This window comes from Rhinopithecus bieti, unplaced genomic scaffold, assembly GCF_001698545.2.
Source record: "Rhinopithecus bieti isolate Rb0 unplaced genomic scaffold, ASM169854v2 scaffold_15133, whole genome shotgun sequence".
NCBI classification, from domain to species: Eukaryota; Metazoa; Chordata; class Mammalia; order Primates; family Cercopithecidae; genus Rhinopithecus; species Rhinopithecus bieti.
In genome coordinates, this window is record NW_016808815.1 from 1,673,224 (window position 1) to 1,688,064 (window position 14,841).

General features: G+C 38.5%; 1 protein-coding gene across 1 annotated transcript in view; it reads left to right on the plus strand.

Annotated features, from left to right (window-relative positions):
• The window catches only part of ANO4 (anoctamin 4), a 411,426-nt gene that overhangs the window by 244,343 nt on the left and 152,242 nt on the right, over positions 1-14,841 (plus strand). The window contains 2 exon segments of the mRNA XM_017887290.1: positions 10,713-10,813; positions 14,238-14,282. Of these exon segments, the coding sequence (XP_017742779.1) occupies positions 10,713-10,813; positions 14,238-14,282 (146 nt within the window).

Genomic DNA, 14,841 nt, shown 5'->3' on the forward strand with positions numbered 1-14,841 from the left:
TGTACCTATGTAACAAACCTGCACATTCTGCACATGTGTACCTATGTAACAAACCTGCACATTCTGCACATGTGTACCTATGTAACAAACCTACACATTCTGCACATGTATCCTGGAACTTAAAGTAAAAAAAAGACAGATAGTAAAAAAAGTATTTCCAAAGTTAAAATGCTTCCTCACTAGCAGAAGACATCCAATTCTGTCTTTCCTGGGTCTTGCTTATTTCATGGCTGTTAATCTCTGCAGTGTACTAAGGGCAAAGCAATTCATGGGTTACTGATTGGTCATAGCTGTGAATGGTTGTCAGTGGGTTGATGTTTTGTGATAATATAAAGTACACCGTGATGATAAAGTTGTCCCCAAGTTCAGTTTATCTCATATACCATCTAGAAGGAATAGGGAAAACATTATGATGGTCTGTAAAAAGTGAAGGGATGTTTGGAATTTTGTAGATCACAACTGACATTGCTTACTTCTAAGGAGAGATTTAGTACTGGGATTACCTACAAAGGGAGTATTTTCTCTCCCAGTGGATATTAGACCAACCTCTGTTCATACTAATCACATTTTTTATAATTAGGGTCATCATTGCTTTGCTGAATTTTGAGTTCCCTGAGATCTTGAACTATGTCTTTGTAACCTTCTTTGTATCCCGAGGGTCCAACATAGGGCCTGTGCGCTAGGCAACATAGTGCACAGTAGTTAAATCATCTTTAGGTGTTTACTGAATGATTTTATGCGTCATTGTGTTGTGAGGCAGATAAAACATTTGCTTTTCATCATAGATCTAAGAAGGTGATGAAAGAAGGTCTTCTATATCAGTGTGTATTAATTAGCAGTATGTATCAGATATACTCTGGCTTCCAGTGGTCTTGTATATAGATGTGGCCATATGACTACTTCTGCTCAATGGGCTGGGCACAGAAGTGATATGTATGCTTATGAGGCCCTCTGAGCTCTGCCTTCTCTCTGGGAGAGTGACTATCAGCACGAACCACTGAATCACTACAATGAGCTGCCCTGCAGTGGACATGTAGCATGAACAAGGAATAAACCTTTATCATGGCACTAGCCGATAGAAATAATGTAATTTAAAATATTCTAGGAGCCACATACAAAAGGTAAAAATAAACAGATGAATTTAATGATAGTTTTACTTATCCAACAGATCTAAGATATCATTTAAACATGTAATCAATATAGGAATTATTGAGATATTTTACATTCTTTTTTGTATATATGCTAAGTCTTCAAAATCTGGTGTGTACTTTCCACAGTCAGCACATCTCAATTTGAACTAGTTATATTTTAAGTGTTTAATGGCACCAGGTGCCTACTGCACTGACAGTACAGCTCTGCTGTTCGAAGTCACTGATATTTGGGGGTTATTAGTTGCTGCAACATAACTTAGCCCATCCTGACAGCTACACTAAACATTGATTTTCCTCAGATACCCTGATGAAGTAAGTTTCTCGGACCTGACGTGGGGATCACCAGGGTTGGTACGAAGTAACAAAGAGTATGTTGCATGAGGGGATTCACTTTATGGCAACACAGAGAACCTGTAATGAAATGTGTGAAGATTTGTGCTCAGCCCCTCAGAACTGAACATCTAATTGTGGCTTAGAGGGGGGTTTACTCGAGTTTCTCATAAATTTAGCCACATTGAAACTCTGTTGTGGTAAGAAGATGAATTTCTGCCTGATAATAGTGTTTTAACAAGGTAATCAGTAATGTGAGAAAGCTACTCGTAGTCTGGATCGCAAGATGTTCATAAATTCATTTAGGAAGCATTCATTCTCAATGACCATGTGCTCAGTAACATGCTGGGTGCTGGGAATACAACTGTGAAGAAGTGTACAGTCTCACAGAGGCAGCAATGAAATCTATAATTATAGCATTCATTAGTTGGAATATGATCTGCATTAGTTTTATATCACGGCTGAAGAGATTACTTCAAACTTCGAGGCTTCAAGCAATCTATGTTTATGCTCCCACAGTCTCTGCGGGTCAGGAGTCTGGGTACAGCTCAACCGTGACCTCTAATCAGGATCCCTCCAAGGCCACCCCAGGGTGTCCACCAGGTTGCATTCTTTTCTGGAGCTCAAGGTCCTCTCACATGATTATTGGCAGAATTTAGTTTTCCTTGTAGTTGTAGGTCTGAGGTCTTCATTTTCTTGTTGACTTTCAGCCAGGTACGGTTCTCAGCTTCTAGAGGCCCCTCAGAGACCCTTTCACAACACAGTGGCTTATTTCTTCAAAGCAAGCAGGATAATCTCTCTGACCTCTAGACTCTCTTTTAAGGACTCATCTAATGCATTCAGGCCAATCCAGGCTGGAATGGAAGGAGTCCAGCCATGAGGCTGTTGCAGTATTCAAGAAGACAGATGATGGTTGTCTAAAGGAGGGTGGTGGCATTAGAGATGGAGAGAAGTGGATAGATCAAAGAGAAGTTTAAAAGGTAGAATCAATAAGACTTGGTGATTTGTTGGATATGGCATAAGGGAAAAAGAAGTTAAAGATGGCTCCCGGACTTGAGCCACTAAGAAGATGGTTGTGCCATTTCCTGATGTGGGGACACTGAGAAGAAGAGCAGTTTTGCCAGTGAAGCAGATCGATTGTAGACATTGATGTGTCTGATCTGCCAGTGAGACGTGAGGTACCAGGTGCCACACTGACCATTGGCTACACTGATCTGGAGCTCAGAAGAGAAGTGCGGGTCAAAGATATGAGTCTTGGAGATATCAGCTGATAGGTGACATCTAAAGCCATTAGGAGGGATGAGATCATCCAAGGAGGACAGGTAGAATGAGACTAGAGCCTGGATGAAGTCCGTAGGGACCTCCATTTAAAGGTCTTCTAAGGGGGACAATTTCACACACACCTATTTCTTATTGCTGTTACTAATGTCACCCTCAGGGAATGAATATTGTAATTATTTAGGAACATATAGTACTTCAAGAGGATTCTCTCCGCCAGGGCACTGTGTGTCTGTGTGTGTGTGTGTGTGTGTCTGTGTGTGTGTCTGTGTTGCAGAGAGGAAATTGCATCCGAATCAGCTGAAGAGCATTTGTAAACTACACTCACAAATTTCAGTGTGTCCCTAAGGGAAAAGAATAACAGATACAAAGAAGATTTCTTTTTAGAGACACATGCCCTCATTTTTTAGAGAAAACTGGAGCTCATAAAAGTACAAGTCATTTGCCTAGTGCTACCCAGCTGGTTAGATGATAGCCCCACTGAGAGAAGTTGAAGTTGCTTAGCAATTACTTTGAGCCCTTTAACCCTCGAAGAATGTACATTTATCCATCAGTTTCACAGGCTAGATTCCAGATACATCAAGGAATTCTAACATCAGCTATTGGGGGGTTACCCAAATGTCCACCAAGCATTCAGTACCTGTGGGTGGAAGAAGGAAATTCTCACTTGTTGAACCGGTACTATACAACCATAACAGCTTCAGAACGATGCTGCAAGGCAGGTATTATTTTCCTCATTTTACAAATGAAGAAACTGAGGCTTGTGAATTGAGTAATGTGCCCACAGATGGCAGTGGAATTGAGTTCATGAGCAAATATATTTGTGTGAGCCTCTCAGCTTTCTTCTTGTGAAACAGCAGTTCTGAAGCCAGACTGCATTGGTGAGAACTAGGCTCCATTCCTTACTTGAGTAAACTTAGCCAAGGTACCAGACTTCTTTGTGCTTTAGTTCCTCATTTGCAATAAATTAGAATAATAGTAATACCTGCTTCATAGGGTTGCTGTGAAAATTGAATGATTTAATGTAGGCAAAAGCTCTAAAATACCACCTAACGTGTAGTGGCACTATGTAGCTGCTCCCGTCTCTACCATTACTATTCATTTGCATTCACTATGATTTTTTTAATCCAAGAAGCTTCTCTGAGTTTCCAATTAGCAATTAATGTCTCCTCCTAGCCCCAGAATTTTAGAGTTTTGCTTTGTCCTCATAACAGTATAGTTATGAGAAAGCGATGCCCAGGTAGTTACCTAAGGGGATACAGAGCAGATGCAAGTGGCTAACCTGATTTGATCCTTCACGCTCAGTAAATTGAAACGTCAAGCCTGTTTATGCCTCAGGGCCTTTGTCTTACTCTTCTCACTGTCTGGAATGCTCTCTCCCTGTGTAATAGAACAGCCTCCCTCAGTACTTTTTTCAGGTCTCTGTTCAAATGTCACCTTATCAAAAGGCTTGTCCACACCACTCTATCTAAAATAGCGTCTCCCTCCTACCATTACTTTGTATTTTCTTACCCTCTTTATTTTTCTTCAAAGCACATCATCAGAAGTATTACACATCTATTTACTGAGGGTCTGTCTCCCCAGCAGAACTTGAGTTCCTCAAGAGCAGGGATTTAGTCTGTTTTGTTCACACCTGTCTTCTCAGCACCTAGGACAGGCCCCGGCACATCATAGGCCGTCAGTAAAGATTTGCAGAATAGATGAGTGGATGTGTGAGTGAATGTTAAGTTACAATTCACACAGTGGGATTCATGGTTATCTGCAAAGACCACCATGATTTACAGGTGCATTGTCACCTATACAACTTTAGGACAAACTGGACGGCTCCAGCCCCTCGCTGCAGGTAAGAGTACTACCATCTGTCCAGTTCCCCAGGCAAAATAACCTCTGCATCATTCTAGGCACTGGATTTTTTTTCACCCTCCTTATTTGTTCAATCCCAAGTTCTTTTAAACCTACCTCCACTAGATCTCAAGTCCATTTGTTTCTCCTTTTCTTCTCGTTCTAACCACCATCTTATCTCACCTGGCTACTAGAATAACTTTCTTATTGAACTTCTCACTCCTATGCTTCCTCCGAACCATTCTCTACAAAACATGCAGCACACACTTTGGGAAACAAGTGATCTCTGCCTGTAACTCATTAGTGGCTTCCTATTGGCCTTAGAAAATAAATCCAAACTTCTTACCACATTGTACGTGGCCTGGCATGGTCTATTCCCAGCCCTCTTCTCTAACCCTATTTTAGGTAACTCTATCCACCTCACACTTTACAATGTCCAATCACCGCAGCCTTCCAGTTCCCAGAACAACCTCTGGGCCTTTGTTTTTGCTGTTTCTTCTGGTTGGAATACTTCTCACTTGATTCTTTCCATGCCTAACACCATTTCCTCTTTCAGATTTCAGGCTAAATGTCACCTAATCACAGATCAACCAACAAATCTTAATCAGGTGCCTCCAGTTCCTCTCTCCCACAGAACTATATTCTTTTCCTTTTTAAATACTTTTCATAATTTTAAGTCATGCTTATTTGTTGTTTGATGTCTGTCTCCCACTCTAGATTGTAAATTCTATCTACTGTGGCATATCCAGCACCTAGAAGAGTCTCTGATACAGAGTAGTCACTTAATGAACATTTTTGGGTGTTGTTGAATGAATGTCATAGAGGAACCTGCAGGAAACCCTGAAGATACTAAGGGACAAAAGACAGGAATTGGGTGCTTGGATCTCAGGATTTCTGGTGGTTGGGGCTTGTAATCAAAGACTGATAAATCCTTCAAAATACTGGTCTCTTGTTTATTACCTTCTCAGGATATAATTTGAGTGAGTAGAAATGCTGTATTCCTTTCACCACACCACCAATATGGTGTGGCCCCTCTTGGAGATAATAACAAGCATATTTTTAGATTTACTATGAGCACCTTAACAGCATTATGCCATTTAATACAATTCAATAAGATATGTATTGCTATCATTTCCTATTTTACATTTGAACAAACTGAGGCACAAAGGTAAATAGCTTGTTCAAGGTCTCAGGGCTGGTAAGAGGTAGACAAATGAATATAAATATGTGAAGTCCAACCTCACAGTCTGAATTGCTAACCTCTGAGGCACAGATGCCCACATGGCATTGTACCTATACTCCCATAGTGGCCTCTACCAGTCCTTTAAATATAATGTTTATCCTGGACACACTTACTTTGTATCTCTGGCCCAGACTTCTACCCTGAGCTCCAGACTCATTTGTCTAACTACCCACGCTACATCTCCTGGGCATGTCAAACTTAACTTTTCCAAAACTGAGTTTATGATCTACCTCTGTACTCCCATCCTCCATGCCCAAACGTGGTCTGCCTCTATTTCCTCTTCTCAATAAATGGCATCAGGAATCATGAGATGTGGAGATGTGTGTGTATACACACACATACACACACACACACACACACACACATATTATATATATACATACACAACTCTTTGAGAGATGAACTGCTTGGATTAGATAGTGGCATGCCATTTCTCCTGCCTTACTGTTGCAAGGACCATGACTGTTACAGACCAAGGCATGGACCAAAATTTAGTAAATAGAAGGTTTTCAGTATGTTCTTGCTGAATAAAAGAAAAAAAGGAAGAATTTTTTGTGTGAATCTTATCTCTTTTTACTCCAGGTAATTTCCCATGATATTCGTTAATTTTTTCAGTCATTTTCTAAGAATATTTTCCAAACTTCTCTAAGTGGTAATTTTTCTCTCCCCAAGGTTTTATTCCCAGGAATTTGTATTGCAGTATATTAATGAAACAACTCTATGTTGTGTATGGGGCTTATTATTTATATATATTATAATATAATAATTTATATTATTATATACACCATATTTGAAAATGATTTCGTAAAATCATTTTCATTTCTTTTCACTTGAGCTCTTGTGCACTTGGATTTATATGGCAAGGAATACTTAATAATAAGGAAAGACCTATCTAGAAACAGCAGTGTAATCATTTGGCAGTAGAGAAAAGAGTGATTTATGGGCCATATAATTAGCAATCATCTGTTCCCCATTTATTTCTCAGGACTGAAGTTCAGAAGGCATTCAGTAACAAGCAGTAGGTAATGCCTTCTCAGTTTTTCCTTGGAAAGCTGAATATAAATAATAAGCCCCATACACTATATTTTCCCTTAAGTATGTAAAAAGGACGAAAGGACACACACACACACACACACACACATACAGAGAGAGAGAGAGAAAACTCATATTATTTGCTATTCAAGAGAATTCAGGTAATGTTTTTTTCTTGAGATAATCAAAACAACTTTTAATAGCCCCAAATAAAATCTCAGTTCATTGGTAACTTAATTTTGCTTTACATGAAGGAAAGCCTCTTTGTTTTTGTTGCTTTGTTTTCTAAAATATGAAATTCTTTTAAGACGAATTCATATAAACTGATAAAGTAACAATTCAGATTCTATGCATCTTAAATGCATTTGCAAAGCCATTATTTATTTAAACTTCAGAAGTTGTCAGGTATAATTCAAAAGCAAGTTAAGAGGTGAGGGTATGGAATCAACTCTGTCTGGGGTAAACATTCATTTGGCTGTGGGTGAGCCACTTGTCACCTCTCTTTCTCCTCCTCTAAGAAACTGAAGGAAAACCACTCTCACAAGGTTCATATGGGAATAAGATGGGGTAACATGTGAATGTGCATGTGCATTGACAATTGCAAAGCATTAAAAATAAATAAATAAATATAAATAAATAAATAAATAATAAAATAAAATGAGGTTGTTATTGTTATTATTTAAAATAATAAGTGATTTTTATCAGGCTGAATAAATCAAAACAGCCTATCCTTTTATGCAGAAATGGTTGAGATCCCACATCAGAATTGTAGTTGATTCAGTATGTATTCAGATAATGAACTTAGCTTTATCTAACATATAGAAATGTGGTATTTAAATTGTTCTCTGAGTAGAAATATTTTAATATATTTTTAATGTTTCCATAAATTTATGAGAGATCTTCAAATGTTATTTTCTGTAAATCCTAACAATTACAGTAAATCTATGGAGAGAGTAATCTCTAAGCACTATATTCTGCTCTAAATCATTTGTTTAATTCAGTGAATCACATTTCCATATAGTATCCTCTGTGTTGCACAATTTTACTCTCTCATAGGAAGATGAGTGAATATAGAACCTTAAAAGAAAGCTAAGTGAATTTAAAGAAATCCCATTATCATGATTAAAATTTCCAACTTAGGAAGCCACAAAGCCTTCCCAGATCTGAAGTATATCTTCATATAAAGAAAAGAACTATTTTAGGAAATACAGTCTTTCTTCTGCTTTATAACTTGGAAAACTGTACTATGTATTGAAAAGCAAGCAGCAATCTTTTCTAAAGTCCAACAAATGCTCAGCTGAAAAGCTGTGAGACCATCTCAGATCCCCAAGGCATCATTGCATCCACAGGCATGAAATGGGGCAGGACTGACTGTGTGTGTGTGATGTTTCTGTATGTTCTGTATGGGCATCACAGCCTGTGAGCTCATTTACATACCTGGATCTAAACAGCTGTGCCAGAAGGACTGACCATAATAGGTTACTGAACAGAGGAAAGCAGTTTTTACAAAGAGACAAAGCATTTGGCCATCGCATTTTCGGTTGTTACTGGTCTGTCCACTCCCTGGACAGGCACCTCATTTGCAGTAACCTGCAGTGTTCACTCTAAGAGTCACTTTATTGACAGTCACTGCCTGCTTCACAGGAATCCAGTATTCACCTGGGCCAGGTCTAACTGCCCACATTTCACTAATCATGTTCATAGATTAGACAAACATTGGGTGTGTGATACCTCTGTGCCAAGCACTGTGCTAGGCCCAAAGGATTCAACTGTGAATAACAGAAATATTCCTTATTATCAGGAGGGTTATACTCAGGGCACTCTTGTCCCAAGCCAGAAGATAAAACCTCATTTCAGCCTGAACTGCTAGAAAGTTAGACTTTTCAGACAATATTAGAGAGTGCCTGCCACTACTGATGGGCCCTGGCCTTCCTACCCTTGGGAAATTCAGCATCACACCAGTCTCTGAGAACATTGCAGTTGATGCCAGTTTGATTTTCATAATATCTTGATGAGTTTATACACGTATAATATTTATAACCCTTGAATGTTTATAATTCAGGTCAAAAAGACTCTGAATTAAAGTATGATAAATGAATTACAACTTTACATCCATCTGCAATTTGAAAACAATTTCCCATAGTGCATATTTACCCCAGCTAGAGGAAAAAGTTGAGCTTCTATTTTTGTCAGTTGTGCAAAAGCAACAACAAGAACCAACAAAGGATTGTTATGCAATACTAGTATAAGGAAAGTCTAGTCACAAAGCACAAAGTCCTAACATATCTGTCAACATTCCTAAACTCTAAAAACTTAAATGCCATACAGTCCAGATCAACCCTATATGAGAAAGATGGGGATTAGTAATTGGCCACTTTACTAATTTAAACTAGTTTGGCTCGTATTTTCTCACTTTCCTTCTACAACTGACTCCTCCTTGTGGAAAATGACTTCCAAAGAGAAATCTCCTAATTGGTTTTTCATGTCCTTTTGGCCAGAGGCATAGACCAAAATCTGTTGGATGGTTATCGGGGTGTGAAGTCCTAGTTTTACTTCCCTACGTTCTAGGTTGATAAAAAGCCCCAAAGGAGGCAAAGGTCTTTGGCCAAAGAACACAGCTCTTTGAAAAAGCTTTGCCAGGCACCCACTCAGATTGCAGTCTCACATCTTTTGGCTTGCTTCATCTCCACCATCAACTTTTGCTTTTGCCTGGATGACTGAGAATATTCCTTCTTCTCCCTTATCATTTATTCTCCATGAAACAACCACAGTGATCTTTGACAACCTAAATCAAAGTGGTTTCCCAGTGTTCCTAGAATAAAGTCCGCTGCACGTTCTGTCTTCTGCTCACCTTCTCAGCCTCTTCTGATGCCACTCTTCCCTCCTTAAAACACCTCAGCCCGTCTGCTCTCCTTTCTCTCCCTCAATATACCAGGCAGCTTCCCAGTTTAGGGCCTTTGCACCCAGAGCGCTCATGCTGTGCTCTTTCCCCAGCTGGTGCCTTCTCCTCCTTAGGTCTCAGCTCACATGTTACCTCCACAGAGAAGACTTTCCTTGACCCCTTGTCCAAATGAGTATGTAGCCCCCTCCCATAACTGTTTCTCTTATTACTTTATCTTCAGAACACTCATTATCATCTAAGCTTATCCTTCCTTCTTCAGAACACTCATTATTATCTGAGCCAGCCTTCCTTCCTTCCTTCCTTCCTTCCTTCCTTCCTTCCTTCCTTCCTCTATCTCCCTCTCTCTCTCTTTTCTTTCTTTCTTTCGACAGAGTCTCGCTCTTGTTGCCCAGGTTGGAGTACAGTGGTGCGATCTTGGCTCACTGCAACCTCCGCCTTTCGGGTTCAAGCGATTCTCCCTCCTCAGCCTCCCCAGTAGCTGGGATTACAGGCACCTGCCACCATGCCTAGCTAATTTTTGTATTTTTAGTAGAGACGGAGTTTCACCATGTTGTCCAGGTTGGTCTTGAACTCCTGACCTCAGGTGATCTGCCTCAGCCTCCCAAAGTGCTGGGATTACAGGCATGAGCCACCACGCCTGGCCTATCCTTCCTTTTCAACTTGTTTTTGCCTATCTTCTTTAACATTTTTGTAGAATGTAAATGTTATTCATACCTCTCTTGTTTGCAGCTGGGTCTTCAGCGGGCATGAGTGCCACACACACAGTGGGATGTTTGTTAAATGAATACGTGCACTTGGAAGGGTCTGGTCTATTGCTGAAGAATGCCCCAAATCATAAACTCTGTCCAGGTCCATGCATTCTAAGTTCCAACTCAACTTAAACTGTGAGAGCCTTGAATATACTTTTCAATTTAGTTTCTTTTTTCTGTTTCAGTCCTCTCTAATAAATAGTGACATTATCTTTGTGAAGTTGCATGCCCCATGGGAAGTCCTTGGAAGATATGCAGAACAAATGAATGTAAGAATGCCTTTCAGGTAGGTGGAAATGTATTTTATTCCACTCTCTCTGCTGCTTCACTGTAAATCTAATGTTCTCCTCTCTCAGAACAAATAAAACTGAAATGCAGATTGGAAGGCCATTAGAGGAGGGACTCTTTCAAATGTTTAGGATACGCAAATAAGCCTTTATGGCCAATAATGATTTCATGGCTTTTTTGTGAAAAATTCTGGCTAATTCAGTTCTTAGCAGGTAGATATTTCCAGTGCCTGCAATAAAGAAGCATTTTCCAAGTGGCATTTATATTTCCAAAGTGCCATTTTTAGAAGTCCTGTATACTACTGCTTTGAACAGCCAGACCACAGGCAGCAGTTGCACAGGGCCGTATTTTCATGTTCTTTACTGACCAGTCCCTTCCAGAAAAACATTAAAATGTATTTCTGTAGATACAAGTGCAAGAAATTTCATGACAATGTGATCTTCTTTTAAAAAAAAGAAAAAAAAAACTTTTAAATTTTAAAGTCATAAATACTATGTAAACACAAATATTGATATTTGTTCCAAGGGGAATTGAAAATACTTTGTTTATATTCCTTAGTTATTTAAAAGGATTAATTTACCTTCATTTCACAATGAATATTTTTGTTTTCCCTATGGATTATGGAAAAGTGATCTGCATTTGCTACATAGAAATAAAATATTAAAACTGAAATTGGAAATGCCAAGATATGTGGGTCTAAAAAGGTGGATGGATGTAGTCCCAAGGACAGTTCTGAAGGGACTCAAAGAATGACGTACTTTTGGTTTGCAATTTGCCAGTAAGACCACATTAGGTGGCAGAAATGAGGCAAATTGGTACCAGCTCTACAGTCTGTCTCTTAATGAGCTGTAGAAAGTTGTGCAGACAAAGAACATTTATAGAGACAGAGAGAAGGGTTAGGAACACATTTAGAGAAGGGCAATTTCCATTCACAGGCTTGTAATATATCTCCGCAGTGCATCTTGTCTTCTTTGTTTATTGGCCTGTATGTCCTAATACCTAGTCAAAATAGAGGCTGGGATTTCTAGCATCTGTTTTCCTGGAGGCAAAATTCTCAAAATGCATAATAAATTTAGTTCTGATCTTATGATTTATTTTGTATTTAACTGTTAAAAGAAAATCTGAGAATTCAAGGATTAAAAAAAGGAATACATATATATATAATATATGTGTCTGTGTGTGTGTGTATCTGTGTGTGTGTATATATGTATATATCCACTAGGGAGAGATAAGGAATGTCAGTTTAGATTCCACTGAAAATTTTTATACTCTAACAATTAAAACCAAATATTTATCAATGATATAATAAGTATTTAATGTGGATTAATACCATATCATACCTAAGAACCAAAAGAGAAAGAAAGAAAACCCTACAAAATATGTCTAGATAGAAATTTATACACCCCTCTCCAGTATAAACAAATCTCATAAAACCTGCCAGAACACACTTCTGTAACATAGAACCCAGGGAGATTATAGAAACTTGAGCAATGTTAATGCAAAGCAAATTCTCTTACTACCTGCAAAGAATTTTATATCTGAAGGGTCTGGCCGCATCATGAATAACACTTCTGCATGCCTACTGCATAGCAGAAATGTGCTGCCTCCAAGCAGCACTTGAGAGAATGTGAACCACACAATGAAATGAAAAAGAACGTGAACAATAATCTTTTTAGATATAGGAATTCTTGCATGATAATTTTAGAAGAAAATATTGTTAATGTGTGACACTTACTGACCTCATTAATATTAATGTGGTTTTACCTACTAAGCTTGGCTTGTTGCAGCCTGATGGATTTAAAACTTTTGCTATTATTGTGTCCACAGTTTCCGACAAATAACTCTAGTCTAAGGAGATACATACATTTCCAAAAGAGGAATTCTCCCACTACATCATTTCAACAAAATGTACAAACATCATTTTGGCTGAATTTAAATGCCCAAAGAATCTTCATAATTTTGTGTAAACGGTACTTCTGAATCCCAAGTTTAGTCTCCATGGATTTTTATCCCTATAATGTTTAAAAGGAAATAGAGGAATAGGTTTCTTATGAGAAATTAGAGTAAAACTTGCTTCTTAAATACCTATATGTCCATGGATTTTTTTTTAACTAATAGACTTTACTTTTTAGAGAATTTTTTAGGTTTATAGAAAATTGAGAAGATACCTAGTGTTCCAATATAGTATACAATATAGTATAGTATATTGTCCCCTTCTCCCCAAGCCTACAGTTTCTTTATTATTAACATCTTGCATTAGTGTGATATATTTGTTAAAATTGGTGGACCAATATTGAAAAATTATTATTAGCTAAAGACCATAGTTTACTCTAGGGTTGACTCTATGTGCGTGTGGTTCTGTGGGTTTTGACAAAGGCATATCATGTATCCACCATTGCAGGATCGTACAGAATAGCTGCACTGCCCTGAAAGTCTCCTATGTTCCACCTACATTCCTTCTCCCACTGACCTGTACCTCTGGCAACCACTGATCTTTTTATTGTCTCTATAGTTTTGCCTATGTTTTAAAGCTTTCACGAATATGCAAAAAAAAAAATTGGTGGTATATAAACTTACCATTTACAGAAGTGAGAGAGTTCAGTAACAGTTCAGGATATACATAAAATGCACCTGTTTCATTATTATTCCATTCAGTTTCAGCTGAAGCCTGAAATATGGAAAGGGAGGTTGCATTTTAATAAAGAATCTAATTCATGTACTGTCCATTCAAACTACACCAAGAATTTTCATTTTTAACATTTTTTAAAGGTAGATATATAGCAATCGGCAGAATAAGTCTGATTTTTTAAAAGTTTCCAGAATTCCTTGATTTTACCTATTTAATTCACCTACAACCAGGGCCAGTGGTCAGCCAGTGTGCCCAGTGTGGTTATGTACAGCTGGGTGTTGATGCTGACAAGTAAGTGTCCTTCCCATACTGGTTGTGAAATAAATATATATGTCTATACCATGAGAGAAGTGTCTTGTGTAAGCTTAAAGTGCTGTATAAATATTAGTTAATATAATAGCATGCCCATTAAATTATGTATGTTGTTCTCTTTTTCCATCCTTGCATTTTCCTGGGGAAAAAAGCTGACTTCAGCTGAAGCTGTGCAAATACCAATCACTCCAAATTATCATACTGCACATGCTTTGCAGGCGAGGAGCAACCACTAAAAAAAAAAATTATGGTAATGGGTAGAGGAAGAAATACCAATGAAAACTGTTGCATAAGATTTCATGACTCAAAAACGCATGCCCTGTGTTCCCACTGTATTTCTCGCTGTTAATCTCTTTTTAGTTTTTTCTTCTTCACCTCTTACAGGCTTCTATCTTCAATCTCCTTTCCTTCCTTGCTAGTTCAAACTGTAACTGACGATGGGTTTTCTTCTCGACTGGCTTCATTTTTGCTGTTCTTCCAGGAGAAAAATCTATTACCTGCCCCGCCGTTACAAGTTCATGAGCAGGTTAGTAGCACGCTGTGTCCTGACGGTGTTTGTCTTTCTGTTGGCCCGTGTGCTCCAACAATGACAAGGAGCTATAAGCTGGGGAAGATGAGCCTGTGTCACATGGGAAAGCTGGCTGCTATGCGCATTTTAAAATCAGCTGTGTCTGATTAGCCTGAAAAAAAAAAAAAAGATGAAAATGTCCCTCTCTGAGAGTCTTCCCTGTGACTTCTCCCCACTTGGGAGGATGCCATTCATCTGCAAGTGTGCTGGGACTATTGCTTTTTAGCCCATTATCTTTTTAAAAAAATTTTCAATAGTTTTTGGGAAACAGGTGGATTTTGGTTACATGGATAACTTATTTAGTGGTGATTTCTGAAATTTTGGTGCACCCATCACCTGAGCACTGTGTACTATACCCAATGTGCAGTCTTTTATCCTTCACCCCCTCTTTTAGGCCGTTCTATTAGATAAATTATCAAAATCCCAACAAATTTGGCATAGATGTCCTTCCTTCCTTCCTTCCTTCCTTCCTTCCTTCCTTCCTTCCTTCTTTCCTTCCTTCTTTCCTTTCTCTCTC